Below are 17,574 nucleotides of genomic sequence, written 5' to 3'. Positions count from 1 at the left end.
TGATAACAATATACAAACATGGAAGGAGGTAAGAATTTTGACTGGTATTTAAACGTTCTGCCAACTTATTTTTAAACAAGATAACAGCGGCAGTATCGACAAAACACACTTCAGTTATCTAAAGTAAATATTTTTTAGATGAAATAATATGATTGTTTTATATGCTGACTGTGCATGTATGTTTAAGATGTATTTTATTTTCCATTTTTCTGTGGTGGCCGTTCGGGATAGAACTAAAAAAACATTACGACACATCAGCATATACTGCCGGATGCACACCTTTGATTCCCAAATTAGTTTTTTTTTTAAATATTATAGACTTTCCACACTAGGCCCCAAACACATAATTAGATGAAACCAGATTAAATTTTACAGCCCCAAGCAACTGCTGTTTTATGTATTTAAATATTTAAGGTGTAAAGCTTTAAAACTGTTCTTAACAGTTTTTGAGTATTAGTGTGTTACACCCCGGCCTAGGCAACCGGGGTGCAACGCAGAAAAATAAAAAAAAGAAAAATAAAAATAATCCCAAAACGAGATTTAAAGCAAAACACCACATTTATTTACATCACCAAACACCAGACGTCAAACTATTTACAACGGGGGGGAAGATCGCGACCATGACATACAGAAACACAGGGCTTAAATACATAGAAGGAGCAATCAGGGAATGGACCACAGGAGGGAAACACAGCTGGGGCAACTTAGACCTGACGAGACAAGGAAACGTAAACTGAACACACTAAAATAACACAGACTTTCAAAGTAAAACAGGAAACACATGACAGTCACACAAAAGCAACACACCGACAACACCAAAACGTAACAGTTCCCCCCACCCAAAAATCAAACATGTAACCCCAAGTGAAAATGTTTGATCAAAAGCGGATGAAGGCTGGTGGAGGCTGGCGCGGTCCCACTGACCCTCCAGCAGACGACGAAGGCTGGAGCGGTCCCTCGGACCCTCCAGCGAAGGCAGACGAAGGCTGGAGCGGTCCCACGGACCCTCCAGCGAAGACAAACGAAGGCTGAAGCGAAGGCAGACGAAGCTGATGGAGGCTGGAGCGGTCCCACTGACCCTCCAGCAAACGACGAAGGCTGGAGCGGTCCCTCGGACCCTCCAGCGAAGGCGGATGAAGGCTGGAGCGGTCCCACGGACCCTCCAGCGACGACAAAGGCTGGGGCGGTCCCACGGACCCTCCCCCCGGCGAAGGCGGATGAAAGCAGACGAAGCTGATGGAGGCTGGAGCGGTCCCACGGACCCTCCAGCAGACGACGAAGGCTGGTGCGGTCCCCCCGGACCCTCCAGCAGAGGCGGATGAAGGCTGGAGCGGTCCCTCGGACGCTCCAGCGAAGGCGGATGAGCAGCCCACCAGCTGCACACATGGACCCGCAGCCCACCAGCTGCACACACGGACCCGCAGCCCACCAGCTGCACACACGGACACGCAGCCCACCAGCTGCACACACGGACACGCAGCCCACCAGCTGCACACACGGACACGCAGCCCACCAGCTGCAGAAGGCTGGAGCGGTCCCTCGGATCCTCCAGCGAAGGCGGATGAAGGCTGGAGCGGTCCCTCGGATCCTCCAGCGAAGACAGACGGAGGCTGAAGCGGTCCTCGGACCCTCCAGCGAAGACAGAAGGCCGAAGCTGTCCCTCCTTCGGACCCTCCAGCGATCCCGGACGAGCCCCCATATGTTACACCCCGGCCTAGGCAACCGGGGTGCAACGCAGAAAAATAAAAAAAAGAAAAATAAAAATAATCCCAAAACGAGATTTAAAGCAAAACACCACATTTATTTACATCACCAAACACCAGACGTCAAACTATTTACAACGGGAGGGAAGATCGCGACCATGACATACAGAAACACAGGGCTTAAATACATAGAAGGAGCAATCAGGGAATGGACCACAGGAGGGAAACACAGCTGGGGCAAATTAGACCTGACGAGACAAGGAAACGTAAACTGAACACACTAAAATAACACAGACTTTCAAAGTAAAACAGGAAACACATGACAGTCACACAAAAGCAACACACCGACAACACCAAAACGTAACAAGTGTTTTAAAAAAATTAATGCACTGACACCTTCTCTTTAAACAGCTCATGTACTCTTTATTAAGCAGCACCTTAATAAAAGAAAGTGCTGATATTAAAAGAACAGAACTACAAAACAAAGTGGTCATGTCTCCATGTTACACTCTCACATAGCATTAAAACACCACATTTATTTAAAGTTGAAAATTATACACAGGAATGTGTAACAAGATTTGGTAGACCAATGTAACAGTGCTTCTGAGTGAACTTGCATAACTTTGATGATTTTATTGCAATGAACCTACTCCTCACCTTCCTCATCTCCCTCCCCATCAACAGAGTCAACTCCAACCTCTTCATAATCCTTCTCTAGAGCTGCCATGTCCTCTCTAGCCTCAGAAAACTCACCCTCCTCCATTCCCTCACCCACATACCAGTGAACAAATGCACGCTTGGCGTACATCAAGTCAAACTTGTGGTCAAGTCGTGCCCAAGCCTCAGCGATGGCGGTGGTGTTGCTCAGCATACACACAGCCCTCTGGACCTTGGCCAGGTCTCCACCAGGAACCACAGTGGGTGGCTGGTAGTTGATGCCGACCTTGAAACCGGTGGGGCACCAGTCCACGAACTGGATGGTGCGCTTGGTTTTAATGGCAGCAATGGCAGCGTTGACATCTTTGGGCACCACATCGCCACGGTACAAAAGGCAGCAGGCCATGTACTTGCCGTGGCGAGGGTCACATTTCACCATCTGATTGGCTGGCTCGAAGCAAGCGTTTGTGATTTCTGATACAGTTAACTGCTCGTGATAAGCTTTCTCTGCAGAGATGACGGGGGCGTAGGTGGCCAGGGGGAAATGGATACGAGGGTAGGGCACCAAGTTGGTCTGGAACTCTGTCAGATCAACATTGAGGGCGCCATCGAAGCGGAGCGAAGCAGTGATGGAGGACACAATCTGGCTGATCAACCTGTTCAGGTTGGTGTAGGAAGGACGCTCGATATCGAGGTTCCTACGGCAGATGTCATAGATTGCCTCGTTATCTACCATGAAGGCACAGTCAGAGTGCTCTAGGGTGGTGTGGGTGGTCAGGATGGCGTTGTAGGGCTCAACCACAGCAGTGGACACTTGGGGAGCTGGGTAGATGGAAAACTCCAGCTTTGACTTCTTGCCGTAGTCGACAGAAAGGCGCTCCATCAGCAGGGAGGTGAAACCAGAGCCGGTCCCACCACCAAAGCTGTGGAACACCAGGAAGCCCTGAAGACCAGTGCACTGGTCAGCCTGGACAAATATAAAGCAGAGATGTGTTTCTGTTAGAGGAGTTAACCTGTGGAATAGTCATGACAGTGATTTAAAAAGGTGTAGTTCATTTTCCTTGTTTAAAAATATGTTTAAAAATAGAGTATTAGAAAAATATATATCAAGAATGAAAAGAGCAAAAAAACCCTCTTGATTCTTTTGCTTTGATGTAGTTACTTGTGTGGTGGAAAGTTGTTGTTGTTTTTTTTTTCTTGTTTGTTTGTTTTTGCTTTGTTTTATTATTTGCTTCCAGCCCTGTGTACAGGAGCTGCATGCAAAAAGATCTTTTGTTAAAAGGGTTGGCGTAATAAGCAAATGCTTCAGCCAATACCTTTTGATTAGCCTTGTCTCATGCTTTCTTGCTTTGTGGTAGATCTTTGTTCTGTCTTCACTGAGATATTTGAATGCTAATCAATAAAAAATCAAATCAAAAAAAAAAAAAAAAGGATGGAGAGGGAAAGACAAAGTTCATGCGATACAGTTATCTAGTTTACTTTGTCGATAATGGCTCTGAATTTACCCACCAGTTTGCGAACCCTGTCCAGAACAAGATCAATGATCTCTTTTCCAATGGTATAGTGTCCACGGGCATAATTGTTAGCTGCATCCTCCTTGCCAGTGATCAACTGCTCAGGGTGGAACAGCTGGCGATACGTCCCAGTCCGCACCTCATCTAAGGAAACAGACAGACAGTTATTTAAACTGACTCACATACTGCACTGCTACATTTAGCCAATGGTAACAACGCTTACCGATCACAGTGGGTTCAAGGTCCACAAAAACAGCTCTAGGGACATGCTTTCCAGCTCCAGTCTCACTGAAAAATGTGTTGAAGGAATCATCTCCTCCGCCAATGGTCTTGTCACTGGGCATTTGACCGTCTGGCTGAATGCCATGTTCCAAGCAGTAAAGCTCCCAGCAGGCATTCCCAATCTGGACACCAGCCTGTCCAACGTGGACGGAGATGCATTCACGCTGTGGGAGGGGGAGAGGGGGGGAGTCAATTAGATGTACACCTTTTTCTTTTAGATCAGAGTAAAGGGACACAAATTGAAAAACTGCATACATGGGAACAATGCCAATTACTCCTTGCTTTTTGGGCCAAACAGTCTTTAAAAAGTATCCCAATCACAAGCATACTAGTCTTCACTTGACTGTTTTCTCCATACATTGTGTTGCTATGCGACAAATCTTTCCTTCCTTAACTACCGATGACGTACGTGCTGTTGAAATTTCAAAATGTGCGCCCTTTTCACTTGGAATCTATTACTGAAAAAACGCTTTAACGAAACCGAATATTCAAGTGATCGTGAACAAAACAAAACAATTCTCTCCGTTCACACTTCAACCACTATTTTTTTCCCCATATCTGATCTGCTCACCATTTACAAGACACTTACTAACCTAAAACACAATAACCCCCCCTAATCATTTATATATTTAAACCACACCTCTTGCATAACCATCACAGAATAAAGTAAATGTCAGTGTAGAGACATCATTTTCCCATTTCTACTTTGCAGTTAAAGGCAACACTTCCCTCCTCGCTCCTTAGAACTGGGAGGAGGTCAGAAAATGCGGAAGAAACATATCGCCCGTAACTGACTACTAAAAGTTTGCTTTTACAAGGTTTCTTACCATTTTGCTCTTTGGTGTTTACGCTAAAAAATGGCTGAAAAATCTCAGTCCTACAAACCGACCGTTAAGCGTCGACGTAACAGGAAATAATGAAGCAGATGACGCTTTCCCCGCCTAAAGAGGATTGAACCATTTCTTGAACAATAGGGTGGAGGTGGATCACTGGTATGCTTAATTTTAACCCCCCAAAATTTAGAAAAGAAAGTTAACCGCCAGGTTAATTCTGAATAAAGTAAAATAACGTATATAAATTAAAATATAATAATTTAACATTATAATAACTAAAAGCGACATTTTTAGTGAATCTATATCTTTCTTAACCCCCCTAGTTCACAAAGCCTTAGAATCGCTCTGACCACATTTCTATAACGGTTTTTACGTACCGCCCGCTGGATGTTGAACGTAGTCTAACGAGCTTGGGAAAAAAGCGTCTGGACTTCTTTAAGTTTCTTGAAGACGTTTCACCTCTCATCCGATAAGCTTCTTCAAGCTCTAAAGTTCTCTTAATTCCATGTATATACTAAGATCACTATCAAGTGGCAAAGTTTGTTTTTAGATTAATTTCAAAACTATAAAGTTTATTCAGTCTACTATATCTATTACGATCCATCCAAATACTGTTTTTCTAAATACCCAGCTGTAGATTTACCCTACCCTAATAATGCTTACTGTTCTTATTGCGCCTTTCTCCCTTTTTCCCCTGTCTTGGCCAGAGTGATTGTTGTTGTTATTATCATAGGTTCTTGTAGGTATTGTTTTATTGCCTTTGTTAATAATAATAATAATAATAATAATAATAATAATAATAATAATAATAATAATAATAATAATAATAATAATAATAAGAAGAAGAAGAAGAAGAAGAAGAAGAAGGAAAAACTGACCTTTACCTCGCAAACCCGAATGCGGCTGCGCTTTGTTATTGTCACGTGACCTCTGACGTTTACACAGCGCCAACTTGTCGAGTTGTTACTGGTAAATGCTAGAAATGATGAAATATCTAGTAATACGTTTTGCTGACGTTTGATTAAGAGTTATATAAGTGAAACTTTATGTTTTTTATCAGCGTTAAATTGTGCTCACCTGGTTAAACACCGGGCTGACGTTAAAGTTTGCGGTAGCGAAAGTAACTGAACGAGGAAGCGTTTCCAACGATTGTCAGCGCTGACAGTAAGTTTACTTTTAGTTCCCCGTGAAGTGAATGTCATTGTATGTTGTGGGGCATTTTATTCTTTAGTAATGGAATATTGTTTTTTCCAAAGAACATCAGCATCAGCGTTGTTAAGCTACTGAATGTTTTAAACTGACTTGCAGACTTTTTTCTAATTGCTAATTATTATTGACTGTATCTGTTCAACTACAATAACATTAACCAGAGGGATACCTTTCTTATACTACTTATATTACTACTTACTACTACTTATACTCTGGATCGCGGTGTTGGGGTTGTATGATATCTAAGGCTGTGTGTATGGTTTGACTGTACATATGCACCGCCATGTGACTGACATTTCCTGAACATTTATAAGCTCATGGGGGAAGGAGGACTCAGTCTTTAATAATGAATATTAGTTAAATTTCTTATGTGTTAGATATCAGCAAAAGGCATTTTAACTCATCATATTAAAGCACGACAAGCAGTGGTATTCTTTTTCTTATAAAGGCTTCAGATCAAATCTACAGTCTGGACTTCTGCTAGTAATTGAATTAATGTGAACTGTAACCACTTGAGCTTTCTCTGACATTTCTTTCTAATTTCTAATGTTTGTGTTTTGTTTTAACAACAGCCCAACACTTCCTTATTAATACAACTAATAGTCTAGTAGAGGGAGTTTCCGTGCATCCGAGTCTTTCAAAGCTGATACTCAGAGATTGTGTGAGCATTACCATGATTTAATCTTAAGCCTTTCTCTAATAACTTATAAATGTGAATTTTATGGTAACCGAAAATGTCTGAAAAATAATCAGGCAGTTGTTTTTCCCTAGGTTATTTTCAGTATGCGAAACAGACAGAGGGGATCCCAGCTGGGCTTGCTGCTCCTTGCCTCCCAGGTGTTTCAATTGGGTCTGAACAATATCCCTCCCATCACTCTGGCTGTCCTGGCTCTCAATGTGTACCTTTACCTATTCCCTGCTGCCCCACTGTTTCAGGTAAATACACCAAATACACTTCTAATGATGGAGACAGAGTTTGTCCATTTTTAATGTCGACCAATATTTATACAGCACAAGGTTGGCTATTTTGTTTTATACAGTGCAGTAGCCCTGAAATAATTGTTTTAAACTGTGTTACTAAAATGTTAGAATATAATCAACAAGGAAGATATTATTACATTAATGGGAAAGTTGTTTATCAAGTAGAAAGATTATGTGCAGATCTCATAATAACTAAAGTATAATAATAATAACTTTTTATGATAGTATTCTAATTAGTATTTAAAAAATGTAAAAAAATGTATTATCTCCTAATTTCCTAGGCCTGTGTTAGTGTGCAGCAGGCCTACTGGTTTAAAGACTGGCGCAGACTCCTGCTGTCCCCACTGCACCATGCAGACGACTGGCATCTTTACTTCAACATGGTGTCCTTCCTCTGGAAAGGTAGAAGGCTGGAGCAACGGCTGGGTGGGCCCTGGTTCCTTTACCTGCTCTCAGTGTTCTCTCTGCTTACTGGACTGGTCTATCTAGTGTTGGAGGCGTTGCTAACAGAGCTCATGCAGGACCAGTCGTACAGCATGGCGTGTGCTGTTGGCTTCTCAGGTATAAATTATAGGGGAAAGTTCTATAATCCTTTATGTTGTAACTGATATAGAAGATTTGATCACTCTATATTTGTAAACATATATTGTATTATCTTCCTCCATATGTCATGACCAACTATTTGATCTTTTTTTCCGAAAATGGCAACATTTCCTTTTTCTTGTGTATTTATCTTTGCAACGTTTGTGCTTCTAGGTGTCCTGTTTGCTTTGAAGGTACTCAATAACCATTACTACCCCGGAAGTGTGACCTATGTGATGGGATTATCTGTGTCTAGTCGCTATGCTAGCTGGGTAGAGCTGGTGCTTATCCACATAACATCACCCGGGTGAGTTACCTGTCTGTAATTCGTATCTGTAAATTAATTAGGACTATGGATTTACTACACAGTTAAAATATAGAGATACCAGTGTGAACACTGATGCACCTAGCAGGGCAACAGCTCTTCTGCTTTAAAAATTGATTTTCTATTTCAAATTAATTTGAATTTGAATAATCCAACATCGATTCATTAAATCCTGAAATGCATTTTTAAATGGATTTTGCCAGAAGCATCAGAATCTCAGCTAAAACATGGCATTGGGTGTTGAAAGTAGACATCTGACAGATTCCAAAGCTGCACGTCACTCTCTGACCAAAATTCACTGAACCAGCAGCAAAAGGAGACAAACCAGACTTTTGAAAAACATTGCAATGAATTCCCTCTTATTTTTGCTGTTTTGCTTCCACCACGATAAAATTGCACTTCCTGCACAGCTCTCTCTCAGTGTACTTCAAGACCAATTCAATACCAAAGAATTTTCAAAGTGTCACCTTTATTTTTATAGTTATATTGAGTTTGTAATTGCAGAGAAATAGTCGATTCACTTTGGGCATGCTATTTTTCAGCAGGAACCTTAGAAAAACTCCTGGGGCTTAAACTGTTAAGCCCCAGGAATAAAATAAAAAGTGCAATATTGTAACTGCTTTAGGATGTGTTATTAATTTGAAAAAGAATATATTTAATTTACAAGTTTTAGAGGCTTCTTTCGACAGTACAAATCCAAGATAAATTATCATAATTACAATATTTCTGAGTCAAAATTGAATCGCATTTAATCCAATTCAATCAGGATCTTGTGAATCAGAATTGAGTCAGTTGTAGAAATCAGTGACAATACCCAGCCCTACTTGCAAGTGGATATAAAAAGGGGATGGGGATGTTTAATATATTTTTTAAATGGTACCTGAAAGAAGCATTAAGAAGCACAAGTACTCCGGTACAGTCGCTGAACAGAATCAGGTATTTGTGTTACAGATAATAAAAATGCAAAACGGGTTCCTCCGAAAATGGCTCAACTGTTCTCTGTTTTTTTTTTTTAATTATATTTTAGTATCAGTCAGTATCCACAGAGGGTAAGGCTACATGATGTCATTTCATGATTGAATCAACATACACATCGACTTCTCTCTAATCTAATACTGCTCCAGATTCAGATACAATTTCTTCTGCTCACTGATGTGTGATTAGTATGCAGTTAGGCTCAATGACAATTAGTAAATTAGTAAATGTCCAAAAATGCTGCAGCAAGGCTTCTGACGAAAACATCGAAATACTCACATATAACACCGCTGCTTATACAGTTACACTGGCTCCCTGTCGAATTCAGAGTCCACTTTAAGATTCTGGTTCTCACATTTAAGGCTCTTCAAGAACAAGCACCATCATACATCATTGAACTCTTACAGCCCTATGCCCCTAGTAGGTCTCTGAGGTCTTGTGGTCAGGGCCTACTTGTTATTAAGTATACGTGACTGAAAACTAGGGGTGATCGAGCTTTTGCTACTGTGGCCGCCAGACTGTGGAATTCTCTTCCTCAGAACTTAAGATCTGCTGATTCACTGATTACTTTTAAAAAACAGCTAAAAACACATCTTTTTAAAATTGCATTTGGTTAACTTTTGACTGTATTTTGTCTTTTTAATCTGTGCCTATACCTTGTAAAGCACTTTGTGATCTCTTATCTAGAAATGTGCTATATAAATAAAATTTTACTTACTTACTTACTAATGTTTTATTTTAGGAACCTGTTGTTTGAGGTGTTGAATTAAAATGTCCTGTAGATGGCAGTGTTTGATTAAATAGCAATAATCTATGCTTCTCTTCTTCAGGACCTCTTTTGTTGGTCACCTGTCAGGGATCCTGGTAGGTCTCCTCTACACCACCGGACCACTGAAGAAAATCATGAAGAAATGTGCAGGTCTGAATTCATGTTTTTTTTTTTTTCTCACCTGTTTTCTTACATTTATATTAACGCAGCCACTCATAAGATGGCAAAAACACAGTGGACCAAAGTCTAAAGATTCAAGTGTGATAGAAAATATGTGATAGAACACTAGAGTCAGCTTTGAGAATTAATCTATGTACAAATATAAATATTTGTCAGTAACACTGTTTGAAGTAACACTGAAGGGCTCCCACATTGTTTCCATTTAAACAAATCAAATCAAATCACTTTTATTGTCACATCACATGTGCAGGTACATTGGTACAGCACATGTGAGTGAAATTCTTGTGTGCGAGCTTCACAAGCAACAGAGTTGTGCAGAATACAATAATTTTGCTTGTTTACATTATTGTATTCTGCACAACTCTGTTGCTTGTGAAGCTCGCACACAAGAATTTCACTCACATGTGCTGTACCAATGTACCTGCACATGTGATGTGACAATAAAAGTGATTTGATTTGATTTGTTTAAATGGAAACAATGTGGGAGCCCTTCAGTTGCTCTGCTGACAAGCCCCTGGGGGGAGCTACACCGGAGCTCCCTCAAATGAGAGCAAGACTTTCGTAAATGCAGCTAAACTTTGTGAGGCGAATTGAAAGCTAAATTGTCATCAGGTGATAGCTAGTGTCATTCTTCGGTTGCTCTAAACAGAGAGGTTGGTCAATAGGTTCAACCTAAAGCAAACTACAAATGGACTAGATCAAGCTTTCTTACAATACCTTTCCTACAAGTACCTGATATTTATATAGAATCTGCTTATTGAGAGGAAAACTGAAATAATCTGCATATATTTTCACCAGGGTTTGTGACATCGAATGGATATAACTCACAGCCCGGTGCCTACTACAGATCTTCGGGCTACTCGGGTATGATGGCAGAAAATGACTGTATACTGACTAATATATTGTAGGCTTTGCTGTCTTCACGGGATTTACAGACAATAACGAGAGTATACAATATGCCAGACTTAACCTGGTGTGTATGTGTGTCTCAGGCTACACTGGCACTGGTAGAGGACTCTCAGGAAACTATCAGTATGCACCAGGTTACACAGCAGATGCATCTTATACAGGTGGACTGACAGAGGAGGAGCAGTTAGAGGAAGCCATCAGAAACAGCCTGAATGACAGAGGTAAGGCAGGAGGGGACAGTTTTGATAAGTGGAAAAGGGTTAGAGTGATTTATTTTTTTATATCTATCTGATGTCACTGGTTTATCTTTCTTTTCTTTTCTTTTCTTTTCTTTTTTTAGGTCAAACCCGGCAGAGAGGAGCCCCCCCTCCTTATGGTTTCCACCTCTCCGAAGATGCCAGAGCTGAGCAAATCAGGCAAATGAGACTGAGGAGGTTTGACAGATGAATGAAACAGCGGCAAGGAAGAAGAATTTTTTACTGAAAAGTTCCAAATATTGCAACCACAAGCTGAGGATGAGTGTCCTGAATAAGAAGATCCAAAATCACAGGCTGACATATTTAAGAGGTCTTTGTTGTGTGGCGCTTTTTGTTAAGGTGGCACTAAAATGAATTAATGTCACCTATGGAAAATGGCTGTGATGCTTTATAAGAGTTCAAAGGCTAATGAGCAGTTTTTCATCTGTCTGATGACGCTGAAGACAACTTTAGATGCACGTCGGTAGCAGAGATTAAAGGTAATATTAGTTTTGAAGTAGGTAGCAGACATGGTATTAAAAATGCTGTTTAATGCTGCTTTACGTCTATACTTGAGTTGGAGAACTGCAACAAGTCTTACTTAAACACCACTATATTTACTCCAGTCGGCTAGTGTTCTTTTTTTCACACAAGCAATAAAGACGAGACAAGGTTTTGTTTAAATGGCTACAAAATGTTTACTGTGATATTTCAGCATATGTTCATCAACTTAGAGATCCAACGACAAGACAATAGAATCAGAGCTATTATCCGTGTGCTCCAAACTTCGGAAAGCCGTGATTGTAAATTCTAAGAGTCTGGATGATGAAATCCACTGACATCTGAAACATAATGTTGCAGGAGCTATCCTGGAGGTGAGCAAGACTTCTGATCTCAGTAAGCCTTTACTTATATTACTCAACTACAAAAGGCAAAAATGAAGCTGGTATTAAATTTTAAATTATGTCTTTTTTTTAATTTCCCCTAAGATCCCTTTAAATTTTTAACAGGCCAGTATTTTCAAGAAAGTTCAGCAAAGTTCAGCAAAAGATATGAACAATGTGCTCATGATGCATTCGCTCTTCAGTAAAGTTTACTGGTTATGTCATGTTTAAGTTCAAGTCATTTATCATTAGATTGCAAAAATATGCCACATTGGGCCAAAAGTTTCTAAATTCTTCTTGATGTTTTTGCTTTCTTTTTTGTTTTCTTGAAGTTTATAAATGTTATAAATGTTGCTTTTTGGTGCACAAAACATCTGTTTTCATGAATGCTCAGTATGTCTTTGCAGTCGTACATTTATTTACACATACTGCTCATTCACTCTTTTGAGTTGAAATAATCCATGTATACCTACAGCCGAATTACATCATGTATTAAATATTTTTATAGGAAATAAAATGGAGTTATGTGTATTTTTTTTAAACAAAACAAATCCAACACCATAATACTCTAACCTTTGTAAAAAGGCACCGAGCTAGACTGATGCTGTCTGTAAGTAAAGTTAGGAGGGAACGTTTAAGAAGTACATTGCTGGCTCAGATTTCCCCTAAAACCCTGAGGCATGATGGGAAGTAGGACAGCTTAAAAATTAGAGCTAAGAAACCCAACGAACCATACCTCAGCCCACATGGGTCCAAAACCATAATATTACAGTAGATTTGATAAAGTCTTACCATTTCAAGTGGTGAGAGGTTCAAAAGGTTGGGCATTACACATCCGGGCTCACTATCACAGTAGGTGGATTTAAATATTTTTATATCAGATGTGTGCTGACAGTTTACATAGATTGATTTTTGCAACCTGCCAAGAGGAGCGTGGGAGCTGAACGGTGCAGAGGGGGCCTGGCAGAACATGAATGAGTGAGGCTGAAGAGTGACAGAGGGGATGACAGGATGGGGACGAGGAAGAGGTGTCTGAGTTGTCTGTCTGGACCGCGGGTGCACATTAAAGGCAGTTGTTGGCATGTTGGCGGTTCTGTTTCAGTTCGTCATCTCACATCGCACCTCCTCTGTTAACAGATCTGACTGATTAGTTCTGTGAAGAGCTCCACCTGCTGTGACACTGTCACTGAGCATTAGAGAGGAAACAGTAAGAAATGCTCATCTCCTGATTCACCCATGGAGGCTGAGTTCGGCTGAGGATTTAGAGAGGTTCAGCGATACATACACACAAACCAGATGATCCTAAATCAAAGGTTTGGAGTGTTAGATATGTGATTTTTTTTTTAATATAAAATCATTTTATGTGTTGCCTTGTGGGTCAATTTCAAACCACCGGTGACCAAACACACCATAAAATTTCTTTTGTAAGTGGCCAAAGAACCTGGTAGTGACTAGCCTAAAATACCCGTCAGCTCTCTGACTGTGCTTATTAGCCAAGCAGGGCCACCTGGCTAACACATTCTGCATACCCACTCTAATCCACTAGAAAAGAAACACCCACTCCAGTCGATCCGGCGTGAAGGTCAATTTGTCTTTGCATCCGCCAAAGCCAGCCGAGATCACGATAGAGTCCCACGGGACCAGCGCCACTGCATAAATGAAATAAGCCCATGCTAAAAGAGGAAGCTCTCATTTTTTTAATGACTCTTCCCCCTCCCCACTGCACTGTGATTAACTTCATCACACTCAAATCCTGCTCAGCAACTCGTAAAGTCTCGTGGAGAATGGTATTAACTTGTGCAGAGGTATAAGCCCAGGGATAACTTTTAGAACAGTTATGTCACCCGTGTGCCAGAGTTACATACTGGGGTGAAATCTCCCTTATCACTCCAAGTCCACCCTTAACCTCACATAGTTTCCTGCTGATTTTGTTCTCTGCTTCTTCTTCCCTGCCCCGCAGTAGAATGATGTGGACCATCCTTTTTCACGGTCAACAGTCCTGCACGCCAACGCGGGTATTTTTTAGTTATTTTGATTAAAGAAACAATAAGCAAAAGATTCCTGATGCAGGAAATGTTTTTCAAACACACAGTTTTGATATGTGGTCAATCAAATAATAGGAATGGTTTTGCACTGTCTGTAAATATAGGCACATGTAGTCTAAAATAAGTCTTTTTCATACAAAGATTACCCCTACTTTGAAAAAATGTATAAAAAGCTCTTGAGATGGAAGATTATAAATGTATACAGTGTGCAAATACTAATAACACTAGTATTTGCACAATCTTGTAATAGTAGTGAACTATTCTTTCTTTTAGTCCTGCTTGTGTTCATTATGTAGCACACAGTATATAAACTCCAGTAACTGTGTATTTCAATATTCTGTGACGCATACAATACGATACCTGTGTTCTGCAGTAGGCTAATGCATCAGTGCTCTTTATTATATGAATATGTGATGAGCGCGTTATGTCTCTGTGTACATTGGAGTGGTTTTCCAAATCTGAAACTGAACTTTGCAGAATGCACCTTGTATGTTTAAAAACTGCCTGCCTAGTGTTAGATTTCTTTTCAGCCTCTCTTTCTGGTGTATACGCTCAGCTCAGACTGCACCGCAAGACCAGCCAGGGAAATGTGTTTGCTCACAACAAAATGTAGTGCACGCTCTAAAGATAGCGAGGCAAATAAAGCAAACATAAACACTGACAGACACGTAAAAACATGGAATTGATTGGCTCCCTCGAGCACAGCCAGCTTAGAGTCTTTATTCTTTTTCAGTGGTGATATTTGCTTCAACTTGTCTGCTTCAGCCCTGAACTGTCCACCACTTGACTAGCTTCTCGACAGCAACTTGAGGGGCTGACGGGAGTCCTTGAGTTGAGCCTATCATGCTCACTCGTTCCTCTAATATCAAGTCAAGTCTACTCTTACACCTACTTTTTTTTGCACCCAGTTGCCTTCTGTGTTGCTGTCACACAATCTCTCCCTTTTACATTCCTGTCTTTTGTTCTCCCCTCCATCTCAGCGTGTCTCTCTCTACTGCTTTAGGAATTTTTTTCCTTTGAATTTTGATTCCTCCCCAGTGTCTCTCCACCCACCTTTTCTAAAAACTCTCTTTTCCCCTTTCCTCTGTGCATCTCACTGATGCTCTTCTCTGCTTTTCCCTTGATGTTTTTTTCCATTTGTCTCTTGATTCGTCTCACACTATCTAGCGTTGGTTTTGAACTCACTAGGTCTCTCTTTTTCTCAGTCTTTCTCGGTTTCACATACGCATACAGACACTCTCTTCTCACAAGTTGCCTGCAGATCACAGTTGGCGTGTCTCTCAGTAAGCTGCAGAGTTACCAAGCTTCTTGATTCATACCAGCTATCTGGGTGACCCATTTCTGCACAAGCTCACAGTGCTGTGTTTTTATTGCTTTAATTCAACAGTACATCTACAAGTAAACTACCTCAGTGTGGTTTTCTTTCTGATTATCTGAATTTGGGTTTGGCACATTCAGTGGAGTACGGGGAGGGTGGGGGTGGGGGGGGGGGACGACCGCATGGTCCACCATGTGGAGGTAGACCTTGTTATGAGGACTATACTAAACATGCTAAATAAAGTCATAAAGCATATTCATTCAGCTTAGTTTGGGTCCTGATCATCCATGAATCCCCTGCATTGACTCTGTGCTCAACTAATGCTGTGCCCTACAGTTTGGGAACCACTAGTACAAGATAAAAAAGGATAGAACCCTTTTTGCTATTTTATAGCTTGATTATAAATGATTAACTGTATTTTTTATCTGTACATATCTCAGAAAAAACATATATAAATTAAGCCCATGATACAGTACATGCAGTAAATACCAGAATAAGGAGCAGCAAAAAGTAATCATGAAGATCAAGATCAAATATTACATGTTATTTAACCATCACATAATGCTAATAGCTAAAAGACATTTGGAGTAACGTGACAAATGTGGATACCATGAGAGAGCGAGGCAATGCCACAAAATATGATGGAGCAGTTTTTATGTGAAATAGTCTGCCCTCATTGGAGCATTTAACTGTTTTAACATCTTACAAATATATTCTGTAAACCTGTGGCTTCTAATTTTGTTTGTAGAATGATCCAGAGTCTCAAAAGCCTTTGGAAGATTATTAAAACAGAACCAGTGTACAAACCACAAGTCATATTAAATCTTACAAAGGTACGTAAGAGCAGTATCGGTAGAGTATCCTGGTCTAAAACCTGACTGAACTTTATATATTAGCTGGAACTATAATTGAGGAAATAATCATTCAGTCCCCTGCTGAATGTGTAAGTTTGCTAGCTTAAATGAATAGTCGCTAACTTTTTTGGTATTTAATTTTAATGAAGAGAGACACTCCAAGACCACGAGAGACCAAAAATCCAGAAAAAAACATGTCATTGAGTGAAATAAGTATGTAATCCTTTACATCCTAGCCAGAATTCTGACTCCCACAGATTACCCACGTGGCACAGAGATTTCAATCAATCACTCAATCACTTATTGATACTCCTGATACCAGCTTGTTACATGGATAAAACACACCTGTGAGAATCAGATTCTTACATTCCAACCTCTTCACCAACATAGTCAAGACCAAAGAGCTATCACAGGACATCAGGGACTAGATCAACCTGCAAAGGCTGAAATGGGCTGCAAGTCCATCAGCAAGAGCTTTGTGAGAAAGTGACAACTGTTTCTGCAGTTATGTAGAAATGGAAAAATATAAAACGACCAGAAAGGTGATCATGAGCAGATGTGACATCTTGCATCAGCTGATCTCAAGAAGTCACATGATAGGGTGAGGCAAGGTCTCACAATGTTTTTACAGGAAACCTTTGCCGACAATGACCCACACCCTTTTCCCACCTCGGCTCATGTGATGAGACACGTGAATAATGGGTGAACTTCCACTTGGACTTAAACACCTGCTCTCCGCCATTTGGTCTTATAACTGAAGAAGGTTCTGGGATGAGAGGGTGAAACGTCTTCAAGAAACTTAAAGAAGTCCAGTCGGTTTTCTTTCCAAGTTCCTTAGGATGTAATTAGGCAGCGCCTGCAAAACACCATCCAAAATGTGTCGATAAAATTTAATCAGCTTTCATTTTTTATATTTAAATTTACTGACTTTATGCGTAAAATTAGAAGACATTTTTTTGCAGTTTTGTTACAATAAAAAATCATAATAACACAGGCTACTATAATTTTATTGCTGGTTTCTCATTTCACCTGCTCAGTAGTGGAAGATCTTATTTTAAACCGAGAACTAGAGAAAATAACAGGAACGCCACGTGAGAGAATTTAGTATAGAAGCAGAACTGGGTTACTGTCTATTCGGGCTTTGTGATTTTAACGACATGTGTGAAACAGATGTGTAAAAGAAAAAGAAAAAACTGTTCAGACTCCTGTGGTGAAATTATCAATTAAAACTGTGCCACGTTTTGTGACCTGCTGTAAAATCCAGTATTTAATGTTGGATAATTGCAGCTAATTGGGTGCCAGTAAGCAGACACCCCAC

The 17,574-nt window shown here is 40.5% G+C and overlaps 2 protein-coding genes across 6 annotated transcripts; one reads left to right on the top strand and one right to left on the bottom strand.

Annotated features, from left to right (window-relative positions):
* Positions 1-2,100: 2,100 nt before the first annotated feature.
* LOC106676044 (tubulin alpha chain) lies at positions 2,101-5,094 on the bottom strand. The gene is made up of 4 exons (XM_014411867.3): positions 4,984-5,094; positions 4,098-4,320; positions 3,870-4,018; positions 2,101-3,327 (listed from the first exon to the last, which is right to left on the bottom strand). Exons 1-4 carry the CDS (start codon positions 4,984-4,986, stop codon positions 2,350-2,352), a joined length of 1,353 nt encoding a protein of 450 aa, XP_014267353.3. The 5' UTR covers positions 4,987-5,094; the 3' UTR covers positions 2,101-2,349.
* A 762-nt stretch (positions 5,095-5,856) lies between these two features.
* LOC101479118 (rhomboid-related protein 4) lies at positions 5,857-12,556 on the top strand. 5 transcript variants are annotated; one of them, XM_004569589.2, is made up of 9 exons: positions 5,857-5,958; positions 6,050-6,153; positions 6,970-7,134; positions 7,461-7,740; positions 7,936-8,068; positions 9,892-9,980; positions 10,809-10,874; positions 11,003-11,140; positions 11,260-12,556. In XM_004569589.2, exons 3-9 carry the CDS (start codon positions 6,982-6,984, stop codon positions 11,364-11,366), a joined length of 966 nt encoding a protein of 321 aa, XP_004569646.1. In that variant the 5' UTR covers positions 5,857-5,958; positions 6,050-6,153; positions 6,970-6,981; the 3' UTR covers positions 11,367-12,556. The 5 variants fall into 5 exon arrangements, with proteins under 5 accessions (XP_004569646.1, XP_076729536.1, XP_076729535.1 ...); XM_076873421.1 differs by adding an exon at positions 6,771-6,859 and having other exon boundaries at positions 5,866-6,153; positions 7,472-7,740; XM_004569588.2 differs by adding an exon at positions 6,771-6,859 and having other exon boundaries at positions 5,870-6,153.
* The last annotated feature ends 5,018 nt before the right edge of the window (positions 12,557-17,574 follow it).

Source organism: Maylandia zebra, linkage group LG14 (genome assembly GCF_041146795.1).
Source record: "Maylandia zebra isolate NMK-2024a linkage group LG14, Mzebra_GT3a, whole genome shotgun sequence".
NCBI lineage: Eukaryota > Metazoa > Chordata > Actinopteri > Cichliformes > Cichlidae > Maylandia > Maylandia zebra.
The sequence above is the reverse complement of the archived record's forward strand: the minus strand, read 5'-3'. Positions and strand labels throughout refer to the sequence as shown.